At 37.2% G+C, this 17541-nt stretch overlaps 1 protein-coding gene across 1 annotated transcript in view; it reads right to left on the bottom strand.

Moving 5' to 3' along the window:
- LOC147829704 (uncharacterized) overlaps positions 1 to 17541 on the bottom strand; it is a 54809-nt gene that overhangs the window by 21137 nt on the left and 16131 nt on the right. Inside the window, exon 3 of the mRNA XM_087204501.1 lies at positions 9849 to 9928. Coding sequence (XP_087060627.1) covers positions 9849 to 9928 — 80 coding nt within the window. The remainder of the gene's footprint in view (positions 1 to 9848; positions 9929 to 17541) is intronic.

Genomic DNA, 17541 nt, shown 5'->3' with positions numbered 1-17541 from the left:
ATCTGAGAAGTATCTATTCATTTCAGATGCCCATTTTGGGGTCTTTAATTTTGGGGAGGTTGATTTTTTTGAACACTATATAGTCTACATATTAGTCCTTTGTCTGAGGAACAGCTAGTAAAAATGTTTTCTGATTCTGTGTGTTGTTACTCTGTTGGTGGTTTGTTTGGGTGTGCAAAAGCTTTTTAATATGATGTGCTCACAGTTGTCCATTCTCCAGTGTGATTGGAGTTTTGTTTATAAAGTGTTCATATTCTATCTTCTAGTAGATTAAATGTTTCTATTTTAATATTTAGCTCTTTGATCCATTTTGATTTTAGTTTAGTGCATGGTGAAAGATATGGGTCTAGTTTTAGTCTTTGGCATGTGGAAAGTCAATTTTCCCTGCATCATTTATTAAAGAGGCTATTTTTTTCCAGGGAGTTGTTTGGGCCATTTGTCAAAGATAAGGTAGATGAGTGTGCTTGCAATGTTTCTGCATCTTCTTATTGTGTTCCATCAATCCTTGAGTCTGAGTTTTTGTTTGTTCATTTGTTTGCAAAAACCACGCTATTAAAAAAAAAAAACATGCTATTTTTATCACAATAGTTTTGTACTGTGACTTCAGATTAGGGATTGTGATGCCCCTGCCTTGCCTTTGTTGTCCAGAATTGCTTTTGCTATTTTGGGACTCCTGGTTCCATATGAATTTTAGGATTTTTTCATCTCATTTTATGAAGTATGCTATTGGTATTTTTATTGAGATTACATTAAATCTGAATAATAGTTTTGGAAATATGGCCATTTTCTCTATATTGGATCTGCCCATCCAAGAATAGAGGATATCTTTCCATTTTCTGATATACTCTTTTATCTTCTTTTTCAGAGTACTGTGGTTTTCAATATAAAGGTCTTTTACTTTCTTTGCTAGATTGATTCCTAAGTATTTCATTTTTCTTGATGCTATTGTGGTTTCCCCAATTTCTCTCTCAGTGAGTTTGTTATTGTTATACAGGAATGCTATTGATTTTTGAGTGTTGACTGTATCCTACTATGCTACTGAATTTGGTCATTAAATCTACTAGTATTTTGGTGGAGTTTTTGGAGGCTTTTATTTAGAGTTTCATGTCATCCACAGATAATACTTTAAATTTTTCCTTTCCTTTCTATATTCTTTTGATTCCTTTCAGTTGTCTAATTGCTTGGGCTAATATTACCAAAATTGCACTGAGTAGGAGTTGTGATTTGGGCATCTCTGTCTTGTTCCTGATTTAGAATGAAAGCTTTCAGTTTTGATCATTTAGTATGATGTTGTTGTTGGCTTGTCATAGATGGCTTTTATCAGATTGAGATAAAGACCATTTATTCGAATTTCTGAAGGTTTATCATGAATGGATGTTAGACTTTGTCAGATGCCTTTTCTGTTTTTGTCCTTGACTCTGATAATATGGTGTATTATATTTATTGATTTTTAAATTAATTTTATTGATACATTTAAGGAGCACAATATAATGACATTCATCACTGGAAATTTGCACTTTTACATAATCCATCTGGGTTCTTCTTTTTTTCCCATTCCCCTACCCTCCCTTCAACCCCTCCATCCCTCCCTATCTACAAAGACTTTGTTTCCATTTTTTCATTTTCTCACATTAATTCCATTCCCTTGTTTCCTTTCCCCTACTCCTCCCACTTCCCATTTGCACCTTTTCTGCCTATTTCACATAATCTATTATATTTTTTAGTCCTTATTTACACATTCAGTTTCTCACACTAGAGAAACTATTTGGTATTTACACATGCGTGTCCCATTTATTTCACTTGAGAGTATCGCCTCAATGTGCATCCATTTAGCTATAAATATCTCTAGTTTCTTGTTCTTTATGGCTGAGTAATACTTCATTTTCTTTATCCAGTCCCCAGTTGATGGTCAATTGGGTTGTTTCCAAGTTTTAGCTATCACAAATTGGGCTGCTTTGAACATGGGTGCACATATATCACTATGGTATGATTCTTTTAATTCTTTGGGGAAGATCCCCAGCAGTGGAATAGCTGGGTCAAATGGGACTTCCAGTCCTAGTTCTTTGAGGTATCTCCATACTGATTTCCACAGTGGTTGCACCAGTCTACAGTTCCACCAGCAGTGGAGCAGGGTTCCTCTTTCCCCACAGCCCCCGTTAACATTTGTTATTGGTTGATTTTATGATAGCAGCGATTCTTTCTGGAGTGAGGTGGAATCTCAGTGTTGTTTTCATTTGCATCCCTGGAATGACCAATGATGTTGAACATTTTTTCATATGTTTATTTGCTATTTCTACTTCTTTGTCTGAGAAATGTCTGTTCATTTCAGATGTGCATTTTTGGATTGGGTCTCTAAATTTGGGAGGTCTGATCTTTTTAAGTTCTTTATAGATTCTAGATAGTAGACCTTTGTCTGAGGAAGAGCAGGTGAAAATTTTTTCCCATATTGTGGGTTGTCTCTTCACACTGTTGGTGGTTTCTCTTGCTGTGCAGAAGCTTTTTAATAAGAAGAGATCCCACTTGTTGATTGTTTTTGCTAGTTCATGGGCAACTGAGATTTTATTCATAAAATCTTTTCTTACACCAATGTCTTCAAGAGTTTTACCTAACCTGTCTTCTAGCCGGTTTAGTGTTTTTGTTTTAATATTTAGATCTTTAACCCATTTAGATTTTAGTTTAGTGCATCGTGAGAGATATAAGTCTAGTTTTAATCTTTGGCAAGTTGAAACCCAATTTTTCCAGCACCATTTATTAAAGAGGCTATCTTTCCTCCCAGTGAGGGTGTTTGGCTGCTTTGTGGAAGATGAGGTGGCTGAGTGTGTCTGGAGTTGTTTCTGCATCTTCTTATCTGTTCCACGGATCCTCAGGTCTGATTCTTTGCCAGTACCATGCTGTTTTTATCACAGTAGCTTTGTAGTATGGTTTCAAGTTGGGGATTGTGATATCCCCTACCTTGTCTTTATTGCCTAGTATTGCATTTGCTATTCTAGGTCTCTTCTTGCTCCAAATGAATTTTTGGATCATTTTCTCCAGGTCTGTGAATTATGCTGCGGGGATTTCAACTGGGATTGCATTGAATCTATATAGCAGTTTTGGAAGTATGGCCATTATCACTATGTTGATTCTTCCTACCCAGGAGCAAGGGATGTCTTTACATTTTCTGATATCCTCTTCAATCTCTTTTTTCAAAGTGCTATAGTTTTCAGGGTAGAGGTTTTTGATTTCTTTTGTTAGGTTGATTCCTAGGTATTTCAATTTTTTGGATGCTATTGTGAAAGGAATTGATTGCCTCATTTCTCTCTCAGTGAGTCTGTCTTTTTTGTACAGAAAAGCTATTGATTTTTTTTTATGTTGATCTTGTATCCAGCTACTTTCCTGAATTCGCTTATTAACTCTAGATGACTTTTGGTGGAGCTCTTAGGATCATCTGTATAGAGTATCATGTCATTTGCAAATAATGACAATTTGACTTCTTCATTTCCTATCTTTATTCCTTTTATTTCTTTCTCTTGTCTAATTGCCATGGCTAATGTTTCCAAAACTATATTGAACAGGAGTGGTGATAGTGGACATCCTTGTCTTGTTCCTGATTTTAGTGTGAAGGATTTCAGTTTTTGACCATTTAGTATGATATTGGCTGTTGGTTTTTCATAGATCGCTTTTATCAGATTGAGGCTGAGTCCATCTATTCCAATTTTTTGTAGGGTTTTTATCAAAAATGCATGTTGGATTTTGTCAAATACTTTTTCTGCAACTATTGAGATTTTCGTATGGTTTTTGTCCTTGGCTCTATTAATATAGCGTATTACATTTATTGACTTGCGTATGTTGAATCATCCCTGCATACCTGGGATGAATCCCACTTGGTCAGGGTGTGTGATCTTCTTCATGATCTTCTGCATTCTACTTGCCAGTATCTTCTGTAGGATTTTTGCATCTATGTTCATTAGTGAGATTGGCCTATAGTTCTCTTTTTCGGTTGGGTCTTTCTCTGCTTTGGGGATCAAGGTGATGCTTGCTTCCAGGAATGAATTTGGGAGTATTGCTTCCTTTTCAATTTCATTGAAGAGTTTAAACAGTAGTTGCAGTAGTTCCTCTCTAAATGTCTTGTAGATTTCAGCAGTGAAGCCATCAGGATGCAGACTTTTTTTAGCTGGTAAGTATTAATTACATTTTCAATTTCATTGATTGATATTGGGTCATTTAGAATTTTTGGGTCATCTTCATTCAACTTTGGTATTTCACATGTGTCTAGGAATCTGTCCATTTCTTCTGTTATTTTTCATCTTATTGGCATATAGCTTCTGGAAGTAGGTATTGATGATCCTCTGGGTTTCTGCTGGGTCCATTGTAATTTCACTCTTTTCTTTCCTAATTTCATGGACTTGGGCCTTTTCTTTCCTTTCTCTGACAAGCTTGGCTAAGGGTTTGTCAATTCTGTTGATTCTTTCGAAGAACCAACTCTTGGCTTCATTGATTTTTTTGTATCGTTCTCTTAGTCTCCATTGCATTGATTTCTCCTCTGATCTTTATAATTTCCTCCCTTGTGTGAGCTCTGGGGTTGTCCTGTTCTTTTTCTAGAAGCTTGAGGTGCAGCATCAGGTTGTTTAATTGAGCTCGTTCTGTTTTCCTAATATGCGTATTCACTGCTATGAATTTCCCTCGTAAGACTGCTTTCATAGTGTCCCATAGATTCAGATATGTTGTATTGTACTTTGGGCCTGTTTCAGCTGAATCATCGGATCCCCAAGACCATAAGAACATTTCCTTCTTCTGCTCAAAGAAGTCCTCAGCCAAGACTACTCTTCATCTTTGTCAGTGACAAGTTGGCCATTAATTTTCTAAGTGTACATATATAAAAATAAAACTTAAAAAATTACCAAGTTCAGTTTTTCTTCTTTCAACTTGGTCTTCCAAACAGGTGAGATTTTATGGCAAATGCAATAAAATGACATGGAGAATAAAAGACACAGAAAACACAATCAGATAATAAACATAGTGCCTAGATTCTCTTACCTAGAAGAGTAAGATTATCAGTGAAATACTTTTTTTTTCTAGAATAAAGAGTATCTGTGAAAATATCTTCAAATTAAGTATGTTCTTACCCTACAATTCAGAAATCACACTGCTTGATATTTACCCATTTGAGATGAAGGCCCATGAGTGCACAAAACAACTCTCCATATAATGAAATATTGAACAATAAAGAGAACAATATGATATTCCAGGAAAGGGAAAACCAGAGAGATGGCAGTAAAATGATCAATGGTTGCCAGAGATTCTGGCGGAGGCAGGGAGAGATGAAGATGTAGGTGGAGCACAGGGTACTTTAGAGCATCAGAACTATTGTTATGATACTGTAATGCATTGGTCACAACCTTACAATACAGAGTAAATCATAGTGTACACAAAACTTAAACATTATTTGGGGACTCATGGGATACCAGGAAAATGTAGATCATGACAAAAGAATTTAACTGTATCAAAAATACTGTATAGGAAACAACCTCGCTAAAGGGAGCACGGGAAAGCTTCTTTGGAAAGGAATGGAGTCCTTAGGACCAAGGTTAAAAGGAACTGCATGCAGTGATGCACACCAGTTGATAACGTGTTCTTCCCTGAAGTATGGGAATTCTGTTCCTGCTATACATGTACACTGGAACTGAACAGTTAAATGAATGAATGACAGAGATAAGAGCCAGTTTTCTCAATGTTGAGAATTTATAGATGAGTAAGGGTGAAAGAGTAGAGTGACCCATGTTTTAATGGATTAGAGTTGGAGACATTATTAAGAACTCTTGTTGCCAGATATAGTGGCCCAAGCCTGTAATACAGCACTCTGGGAAGGCAGAAGGACCACAAGTTCAAGCCCAGCCTGGGCAACTTAGTGATTTAGCAAGACTCTATCTCAAAAAAAATTAAAAAAGGGTCTGAGGATGTAGCTCACCAGTACTACAAAAAAAGGAAAGTTAAAAAAAAAGATGTCATGTTTAATTTAATACAGATATTAAATATTTATGTGTATATTCATATATGCAAGTATTTTCATTTTCTGCAGCAGCTATCCCAAATTGTCACATGTGGGTTGCTCAGAGCAGAAAAACATCTATTCTCTAACAGTTCTGGATCCCAGAGTTCTGTCAAGGTCCTGGCAGGGCTACACTCTCCTAGAGACCCCAGGGAAGGTCCCCTCTGCTCTGGTGGCTCTGAGTATCCGTTGGCTTACGGCCACATTACTGCAGTGCCTGCCTTTGAGCACTCAGTGTCCTTTGCTGTACATCTCTCCTCTTTGTGTCTCTTTTATAGGATATATGTGATGGCATTTAAGGCCTACCCCTGTAATTCAGGATTACTTCATCTAAAGATTCTTAACCACATCTTCAAGACTTTTTTCAGAAAGGTAATTTCCACAGGTTCCAGAGATTTGAAGTGGATATCTTTTGGAGAAGCCATTTTTGGAGGGTTTAAAATAGTCCCTCTTTCTAGCCCCTGAAGATCTGTATCTGGTCCTACATGCAAAATATATTTACGTCTCAGCTCATTCCAGGATCAACTCAAATTTAATATTTCATGCAAAAAATGTCCCAAGTCTCTTCACATAAGTCCATTATGGGTAAGATCCTGGGTATCACTCATCTCAGAGCAACGTCCCTTTCCATATCGGTACCTGTGACACCAGAAGAGAGAAGAGAAAGGAAGTAATTTGCTTTTACAGTATAATGGTGGGACAGGCACAGGATAGCAGCTATAGGCATTCCTATTCCAAATGAGGGAAAACTGGACAGAAAGAAGTCTCTGGTCCCAAGAAAGGACAGGCTCCTTTAGGCTTCTGAGGAGCCATCCTGTGTGGCTGGGACTCCCCGTGGCTGAGACTGCTCTGCCCTGCCTGTGCCTCCTCCCTTGAGCCTTTCTTTTCTTTTTCCAGAGGGCAGCACACTTGCTGCAAAGTAGTTTTATCAGCCCCATTTCCTGCCTGCAGAATGTGGGGGCCTTGTAGCTTCTTTCTTTTCATCCTAGATCTGTCCTTTGCATGTCAGGCTGGTGACGTTTCTGCTGATGTAACACTGTAAAACAACCTTGTGAGTCTCCTGTGTGCATCATGAATATTTATGCCATTATACAAGAGGCTCCTCCTCAGATCTTCTCTTGTTGAGGTAGTAGAGTAGATCCAGCATCATACAACTCATCTCTTTAGCAAAAGGATGCCAAGTCATAGCCTTGGGCTTCACTCCAGAGTATGCTTTTCCAATAGTGAAATTTTTAATTTGGGGCATCTTTTGCACTCCGGATAGGCTGAGAACCACTTAGGTCATTCAGGGATGGTTCCTTTTTCGCTTAATAATTCCTTCCTCAATTTAGCTCTTTCCCCTTGTATTTTACTATAATCAGCAAAAGAAAACTAGTCTGCATAGTCAACATTTTGTTCAGAGATATCTTCAGCTAAGTATCTAAATTCATGAGTTTTACTTTCCAAACAAATACAGGCCACAATTCATCCCAGTTTTCTGCCACTATATCAAGGATCATCTTTTTTCCAGATTTCTCTTTTTCTTCTGAGCTCTTACTGACAAGGCTTATTTAGTATCTGCACCTCTACCAACAGTCTGTTCAAGGTAATCAAAAAAAGTGTTTATCATGTGCTTCAAATTCTCTCAGCCTCTACCTATTATCTGTCAGACCCCGGCCCAGGCAGAAGAGAAAAACTTCCCAGGCAAAAAACTTCTTCCCATTACACACCCTGCAAGGTGCAAAGGATAACAGGAAGCCAGGCCTGGGTTTGAGATAAATAGCCTGCCCCCTCACCCCACAGCAACATCTGTGGGTCCAGATACCCATGGAGACCACCAGACTTCTTCTACTCCAAGACAAAAACTTCTCATTTCTCCTGGCAATACCCCCTTCCCCACCCACACTCTATAAAGTTTCCCCCGCCCAAGCACCCAGGCTGAAAATAAAACCTTGCTTATGGCTTCATTTTTGCCTGCTCTGGTCATGCCTCAGTTTACCCTAACATTATCCTGATCCAGAGCCATTTCTATATGTTTGAGTATTTGTTAGGATCTACTTCCCAGCACTGAAATTGTATTAGTTTTCTGTGGTTGCTGTAACAAATGACCACGACTTGGTGTTTTAAAAAAAGGTATTCTCCCACAGTTCCAAGGCCAGTGATCTGAATCCAAGGCGTCCTCAGGGCTGCACTCCCTCTGAGAGCCATGGGAGAATCTCTGCCTTTCCCAGCTGCTGGTTCGTGGCTCCATCACTCTAAGCTGTGCCCCATGGTCCTATTGCCTTCTTTCACTCTTTGTGCCTCTTTTTTCCCTCTTGTAAGCCCTTTTCTGATGGTATCGTTATAGACAGCTAAGTTAGGTGGAAACATTACAGGCAGTCAGATAGGGCTGGGCCCTCGAGGGAGTCAGTGCAGAGGATGAAAACACATTACAACTGGAGCCAGAGGTACATCTGTTGGAGGCCAGGCCTTAAGATAAAGAGAAATGACCAGGCCTACTTTCCTCCCCAAGGGATAAGTGGAAACACCTGGCCCAATAAAGTCTAGCTAGACACCAGTCACCTTGGTGGGTGACCAAGACCTCTGGATCCATCCTTTCCTAAAAAGTTCTCTGTTCTTTCTTGCTACGTGACTTGCTTCTTCATTGGATTAATATTACCTAAGTGGCTATACTTGTAATCTTATTGGTGGATCATAACTTTGTCCCATGTTGTAACCACCTGGTAATTTTGCTCTATAAAACTTCCCCTGTGAAGTAGGGTCCCCAGCAACCCATCTGAGTCCTCTCCTGTCTCTCTCAGGATCTAAAATCTCCCTCTCTCTCTCTCTCTCTTTCTCTCTCTCTCTCCTACTCTTTACCTCCATTGCTCCTTAGAATTTATTCTTTAATTTTGGGGAACACACATTCAGTGTATCTGACATCTAACAGGTTGGGAGTTATATTAGTTGTCCTATATCATTTGGAGGTCCTATATCGGTATTTAGGGTCTGCCTGGAAAAATCCAAGTTCGCCTCTTAGGGCTCAACTTTAATTTAATACAATGACAAGGAACATTTTCCCAAGTGTTGGAACATTTATAGGCTCCCAGGGATTTGAGGTAGGTCATATTTTAGGAGGACATTTTTGTCCCACCTGCAAGTTAGTACACACACACACACACACACACACACACACACACACACACACATACACACACACACGTATTTTTTTCTCAGCTGAGAAGTTCCAAAAAAAAAAAAAAAAAAGATATCCTGGTAGGAATAGCACATCTAATGCTCATATATCGATTTTTTTTTTTTTTTGAGACAGAGTCTTGCTATGTAGTTCAGGCTGGCCTTGAAATCACTATGTAGCCCAGGCTGGCCTTGAATTCACAGCGATCCCCCTGTCTCAGAGTCCTGAGTACTGGGATTACAGATGTGCACCACCATGCCCAGCTTTATATCTTATTTTTTAATACATTCTAGAACAGAAGAAACCAGGGATCCTGGAGAAATTGCTGGTTTTAGGTCTGGGGAGATTATATATAAGATAACCCTAGAACTCCTTTTAGTGCCAGAAACAAATTTTGCAAAAGTAAGCAAATAAGTATGTATATGACAGTATTTCAAATGAGCATGGAAATGAACCAAAAGTGATCTCACTGGCCAAAGGGGGAAGACTTGAGCAATAAGTAGTCTTGTATTATAACCCAAAGTACGAAATAAATACCCATAAGTTCAGAATGATGTAAATAATTCAGTGAGCTAATAATTGCGGGAGAAGAGACAAATCTCCTTTGAAGAAGAATACAAAGTAATTTATATCAATACTATGAAGAAAATGAGCATAACTTCTCACCCTTTAAGTGTGGTCCACACATTTTAGCTTCCTTTGAAATCATGCGCATATGGTATAGAGAAAGGGGAATGAGAGTAACTCTGCAGTGGAGAAAACAGGTGACAAAGTCAGTATCAACAAGTCACACCAATAATCTGTGCCTTTGATATGTCATAAAAATAATGCTTTCCTTCCCAAATCCTGTAGCCCTAGCTTTATCCTGATGAAATCATTAGGCAAATTTAAATGGAAAGACATCCTCAAAAATATCTGACCAATATTCCGCAAGACCATCCAGGTCATCAAAGGCAAAGAGAGTCAGAGAAACTGTCACAGAGACCTGGCAACTGAATGTAATGTGGTTTGGCCATGGGATTCTGGAGCAGAAAATGGGTGTTAAGGGGAAAACTAAGGAAATCCAAATAAAGCCTGGGTTTTAGTTAGTAATAATTTATCAATACTGGCTCATTTATTATAGTACCATACTGGTGTGAAATGTTACTAATGGAAATTGAGCAGGGGTTGGGGTATTCTGTCCTGTATGCTCAAATTTTGTGCAAATGGAAAACAATCTAAACATGAAAAATAATAATCTGTATTATTACTTTGCTTTCCTCATTCTCAGCTTTTTTTTTTTTTTTTGGTACCGGGGATTGACCTTGGGACCTTATGCTTGCCAGGCAGACGGCGAAACCACTGAGCTAAATCCCCGGCCTCTCAGCTCTGTTTTTTAATTAAAGTTTACCATCCTTGATAGCAAAACACCAATGGCTGGGAGTATATAACTGTGGGCCCTGGGCTGGGCTGCAGACCCTGCCTCCCCCTGTGATCTGTGCAGATCTGGACAAGATCCTTAACCTTCTCATGGAGGCAATGTCACACCTCTTCCTCCAGACTTGTGAGATTTAAATGAGACAGTATCTTGTTGGTGAATTCTGTCAGCAAGTGACCTTGTCAGTTGTGACATATGAATGTATACATCACCCCTGTGCTGCATGGTACAGAGGTTGGAAAGCTTTATCTGTTAAGTAAATACCTTAGGCTTCATAAGCTAGCTACATGATCTGTGTTACAAGAAATCGACTCTGTCTGTCATCTGGAGACTAGATAAAGAAGATGTGTTTCTTTTAAAAAAATAAAATGGAGTACTACTCAACCATAAAGAATGAAAAACTAGAGACATTTATAGCTAAATGGATGCATATTGAGGCCATACTCATAAGTGAAATAAATAAGACACACGTGTAAATACCAAATTGTCTCTCTGGTGTGAGAAACTGAAAGTGTAAATGAGGACCACAGATAATGTGAAATAGAAAGAAAAGGTTCAAAGGAGAAGGGGAAGTGGGAGGGCGGGGGAAAGGAAAGAAGGGAAAGAAAAAAAATATGAGAAAAGAAGGAAAAAATGGAAATAAAGCTTTTATAAATAGGGACAGGTGGAGGAGCGGAGGGGTGGAAGGATGGAAGGATGGAAGGGAAGGAAGGGAGGGGAATGGGAAAAAACAAGAACTAAGATATATCATGTACAGGTACAAATTCCCAATGATGAATGTGATCATAATGTATACTAAAATGTACCAATAAAGTTAAATAACAATAAATAAATAAAAGTAAAAAAAGAAAGCAACTCTGCTGACATAGCAAAAAAAATACAGACAATATGTACATGAATGTGGGTGGTAAAGTTCCATTTAAACATTAAAGACATTGAAATTTGAATTTCATTTGTAATTTTCCTGTGTTGGGAAATGCTGTTCTTCCTCTTATTCTTCCCCCAACCATTACAGAATGTAAAAACCATTCCTAAGAGCATGTGATGCTCACTCCAGCTTTCACACATATATTTCCTTTTTTTTCCCACTAAGTTTATTGGTACATTTTAGGTATAAAATGCAGTTATATTCATCATTGAGATCTTGTACCATTACATGAGTATCTTGGATCTTATTTTTTACCCCTTCCCCTGCCCTCCCTTCACCCCCTCCACTCTTCCCTGTTTGCAAAGACTTTGTTTCCATTTTTTTCTTTTTCTCATATTTTTTCTTTTCCCTTCTTTCCTTTCCCCTACCCCTCCCACTTCCCCTGCTCCTTTAGACCTTTACTTCCTATTACACAGTATCAATTATACATTTTTAAAATTACAATATCAAGATCTAGGAGACATTACCACAGATTTTACAGAATTTAAAAGGATACAGAAAGCATATTACAAACATCTTTTTTGAAATAAAATTTGAGAACTTCTAAGAAGTCCCTTGGAAGACAAATTAATGAAACTAACTCTGGAAGAAATATAAAATTTGAATAGCACCTATTAAAGAAAGTATATTCCTAGCTTGAAAACCTACCTATATGACAGCAATAGGCTCATAAACATTTTAACTGATAAATTATATCAAACATTTAAAGCAGAAAAAAGAAGGAACACTTCTCCCCTTATTTTAGGAAATCAACATTGTGCTAATCCTAAAACTGGATAAAGATAATAGAAGAAAAAAGTATGAACATAGATAGAAATTTGTTCAACAAAACAAACTATTAGAAGTCAGATCTGGCAGTATGTAGAAAGTGGTTTTATTATAGGGATGGCAGTGTTGGTTCAGCATTGGAAGATCCACCCCTAGAAGTCATCATTTTAACAGAGGAAAGGAAAAAGCCATATGATCCTATCAGTAGTTGGAGAAAGAGTATTGGACTAAATTCTACAGCTGTTCATGGCAAAAGCTATCAGGAGACTAGAAGTAGAACAGAACCTTCTCAACAGATCAAAGACATGTACTCCATACTTCCAGCAAAAATGCCTTATATGAATGGAGAAGATACAGTGTTTTCTCCAGAAGGTGGGGAACAAGGGCAGATATGCTTACTCTTCATCTGTCCATTAAACTTTGAAACCTAGGCCCAAACCAAAATAGTCTGGCAATAAAAAGACACAATTAGCATAGGATTGGCAAGGTAGAAGCAAAATCTTTATATGTAGATGAAATGATCATCTACAGAGAAAATACTGAGAAATCTCTAGGAGCCCTTAGAACTTGTATTTGAATTTAGCAGGATTCAAAATCACAAGGTATATATAAAAATTCAGGTGTGTGTATACTTGCTATAAATGAAGAACTGGATATTGATATTTAAAAGTTATGTAGGAGTACAAAGGACCTAGAAAAGTAAAAAGTAAAAGAAAAAAAAGTGTTGGAAGACATTTATTACCTAATTTTAAGACTTCTTCTAAAGCTACAGTAATCAAGGCAGTGTTGGTGTAAGGAAAGACATATAGGTCATTGGAATAAGACAGAGAATCTAGAAATAGAACCACACATATATGGTCCACTGAGTTTGGAAAGATTATTTAACATTAACATTTTATAGAATATAAACTCAATTCAAGAGCTGAGGAAAAGATAGTGTTTTCAGTCAATGGCACTAGAACACTTGGTATCTGTATATAAAAAATTAACCTCAACTCTTTATTTCCATACATAAAAATAACTTCAAAGGATCTATGAAACTAAATATGAAAGACTAAAGCTAAAAATCTTTAAGAAGAAATTATAAGGGAAAATCTTTATGAATTTAGGGTAGGTAAGAACTTCCTTGAATAGAAAAAATGTGATGTATAAAAGAAAAAAAGTTGATAAATGAGATTCCATCAAAATTTAGAACTTTAAATGACATCATTAAAATGAAAAGTAGTCCTTAAACAGACCATATTTACAATGCATATAACCTAGGACCAGAATATATAAAGAACTCTTACAGCTCATTAATAGACAACACAATTAAAAAGTAGACACAAGAAGATGATAAATAGCCAGTAGAGCACAAGGAAAGGTGTACAACACTAGAATCAGAAAAATACTAATCAGTACAATAACAAGATCTTATTATACACTCATTAGGGAGATTAAGTTAAAGGTTTTAAAAGAACAAATGTCAGCTTCGGTATGAACCAATTAGAACTTTCTAATACTCCTAATGTGAACGTAAAATGATAAAACCATTTTGGAAAATGATATAGAAATTTCTTGTATTACTTTTAAGAACCAACAGTTCTGTTCTTAAGTTTTTACTTAAGAGAAATGAAAACACATGTTCACAATAAATTTGTACATACAAGTTGACTGTCCCTTATCTGAAATTCTTGGGACCAGAAGTGTTTCAGATTTTGAAATCCACTTGATCTGCAAAGAGTATAGCTATTTCTGCTTTTTTTAGGTTCCTGTCACATGGAGTATTTTTTTCCACCCTTTAACTTTCAGTCTATGAGTTTCTTTTTAAATTAAGTGTGTTTCTTGTATGCAGCATATTGTTGCATCTTGCTTCTTGACCCATTCTGCCAGCCTATTTCTTTTGATTTGTGAGTTGAGACCATTAATATTGATGGTTATAACTGATACATATTGACTTATCATTGTCATGACTTTTTCTTTTTGTTGGATTCCCTCCTTTGCTTTTAATTTCTTGTCATGCCTGATGGATTCATTCTTCTGGGCTTCTTGGGGTTGTGATCCTTGTTGTAGTTTCTTAGGATACTGTCTAAAATTTTCTGGAGTGCTGGTTTGGTATTCATGAAGTTCCTAAGGTGCTCTTTGTCATGAAAGTATCTTATTTCTTCATCAGTTTTGAAAGATAGTTTTGCAGGGTACATCAATCTGGGTTGGAGGCTGTTTTCCTTTAGGGCTTGAAATATGTCACTCCAAGCTCTTCTTGCCTTGAGGGTTTGTGTTGAGAAGTCTGCTGTAACTCTGATGGGCTTTCACTTGTACATGATTTGTTTCTTTTCTCTAACTGCTTGTAGAATTTTGTTCTTCTGTTGGGTTTCTGAAATCTTAACTATTATATGCCTATGTGTAGATTGTTTTTTATCAAGACTAGTTGGAGTTCTATGTGCCTCCCTTATCTGTATGTCAAGTTCTTTTCCCTTGCTTGGGACGTTTTCTGCCATCACTTCAACAGTTTTTTTATGTCATCTGCACTCTCTCCTGTTTCTTCATTGACTCCAATCAGTCTTATGTTATTCTTTGCATCGTCTAGCAGCTGCAGGATTGATTTTTCATGGTTCCATACTATTTTAAAGCAATTTTTCTTTTCCGGTCACTAATTGCAACCTTATCTTCTATATCTGAAATTCTGTCCTCACAGTGGTTCATTCTGCTGTGTATACTTTCGATGGAGTTTTTAATCTCTTGGAAATCTGTTTGTATCTGTTTTATGGATTCCATTTGTTTCCTATGTTGGGATTCCATCATGTTCCTCAGCTTCTCTATTTTTTTTAATATGTGTCTTCTCTAGATTTATTAATCATGTCTTGCACTATGGGCACAATCTCTGCTCTTAACTGAAAAATTATTTCTGATTTCATTTTTTCCAGATCCTCTTTTGTTGCCAGTTCAGGGAGACCAGGTGGTTGAGTATCAGATTGTTCCATCTCGTTTCCCTTTGGGGTTGCCTTAGGTGATCTGGAAGTCTGGTTTTGAGGCTTGTTTACATGTTTTCTCATTTTAACAGATGCAGCCTGTTGTGCCTTTGTTGAGGCAACTTTCTGCTCAGCCGGTGGTCTTCAATTCTCAGCAAGCCACAGAGCTACCTTTTCTCTGCTGCTCAGCAGTACATTAATTGTTGGGTTCAGAAAGGTGGCCTTCTGGATCCCTGAGCTGACCTGTTGTCTGGGTGGGCTTCTGGCTGGGACCTGTGCACACTTGCAGTGATATCTAGGTGTGCCACTGGCTAGGGCCCCTATGTTTGGCTGGTTTTTAACATAACTGCCTCACCTGCCACACATGTATAGCTTGATCTATACATGACAGCCCCTTCCTAATTGAAACTCTATGTAAAAGCAAATGTAAAATCTTCAAATGTTAAGAAATCAAGTAGTTACTTCCATAAGTACTGTGTTTACTTGTTTTTGCAATACATAATATAAAGGCACAAAATGGAATTCAATAAACATAAATTTCCCTCCTATCATCACCCAGAAGCCCCAGCTCTCCCCAGAGACGGCCACAGATATCAGCATCTTGTTTGTCCTTCAGAGATATTCTGTGTATATAAAAGCATATCTCTAAGTTTTAATAATTAATATAAAGAAAAGATTTTTGGTATATATATATATATATATATATATATATACTTGCAAGTATAACTCAAATGTCTCTATATTTTCATTAGAACTTCTTAAAAAGTGTTTTTGAGCTAGCTGTAGTGGCTCACACCTATAATCCCACACTCTTTGAGGCTAAGAAAGGAGGATCATAAATTCAAGCACAGTCTATGTTACTAAGTGATTTAGTGAGACCCTGTCCCAAAATAAAAAATTAAAAGTGCTTGAGGTGCAGCTCATTCAAAGGCCCTGGCCCCATCCCCAGTCCTGAAAAACAAAAGTTTGAAAAAAACTTTATTAAGCATCACATGCTGCTTAATATCCTCCAAAACTTTCCAGCCAGGTACATGATAATAACTGAATTATTTTTTCATCAAACAGGAAAATGTTCCTTTAATCAATAATCTCCAAACCCTTCAACACATAATAATGGTTAACTCCAGAGACAAACCCATCTCTTCCTGTCAAACTCCACTGATAAGGCTGATGGGCAAGTCTCTTCTTCTGTCTATTCGTGAATATGTGTATGTAGTGGCCACTAGAGGGATGAGCATGCCTGCCTGATCATGAATCTAGGGAGAATTTCAAATCTCATCTCAGCATGATTACCTTGACCAAAACCCTAATTCTAACTCCTTGAGGGGGCATCATGTGAATTTTGGGTTAAAGGAGCATCATCGGGGTGTATAACACCCATATTTATTTTTAGAAGTATTTCTATGGGTGAAGTATTAATTTTTATTTTATGAGTTTTATTAAACAATGTGTACTTAAAAGGAAAAAATAAAGTATTGAATTTTTAATATTTATTAAATGTTCATAAGTAAGCTTCAAGATTTTCAACATGAACTGGTTTTTATTTACAAAAATAACAAGAAAAATAAATTCCTAGATGAACTACAATAAAATCTTTGCTTCCATTATCACACCCAAGGCAGTCTTCACTCACGGAAACAGCACATGTCATACACCAGTATCGCTTACACTGATAGCACGTGTATTTTGTTTTCCTGGCCTTTTTGTAGGACACATTTGGCATCTCACTGGCCTTGCTATTTTGTCAGAAAATTCTTATTATATTATACAATGTTTGGTTAACAGGAAAATAAAATATCAATAAATAAAGTATTACATTCTTAATATGTATTGTGCATTTACAATAAACATCAACGTCTTCAACATCAAGTGTTTGTTTACAACATCTAAAAAATACCCACAAAAATATATTCTTATATGAACTACGTTGACAACACCAGTAGAACTCTACCACAAAAATAATCTTTGCTTCAACTGTCACACCCAAGGTAGTCTTCACACATGACAGCCGCATGCTCCATACACAAGTCTGATTACACTGATAGCATGTTTCGTTTTCCTGTCCTTTTTTGTAGGGCATGGTTGACATCTTTTTGGTTTTCCTGTTGTTGTGGTAGGTCTTTGGGATGTTGCACCTGCCTATTCACCTGTCAGCTCACCAGTCTGCTCCAGGATTTTTTGCATAGTTCCTTGGGCAGAAACATTTTGTTCATCCTCTGTTGTAAGTGATTTTTTATCAGTTCCAGGCCCAATCCTCTAGGAAAATTTCTCTGTGATATTTTGCACTGTTATTTTCTT

The sequence above is a fragment of the Heterocephalus glaber genome, unplaced genomic scaffold (assembly GCF_053883595.1).
Source record: "Heterocephalus glaber isolate CG9 unplaced genomic scaffold, H.glaber_assembly_v1.0 deba00000546, whole genome shotgun sequence".
Taxonomy (NCBI): Eukaryota; Metazoa; Chordata; class Mammalia; order Rodentia; family Bathyergidae; genus Heterocephalus; species Heterocephalus glaber.
Note: the sequence above shows the minus strand (reverse complement) of the source record. Positions and strands in the feature narration are given on the sequence as shown.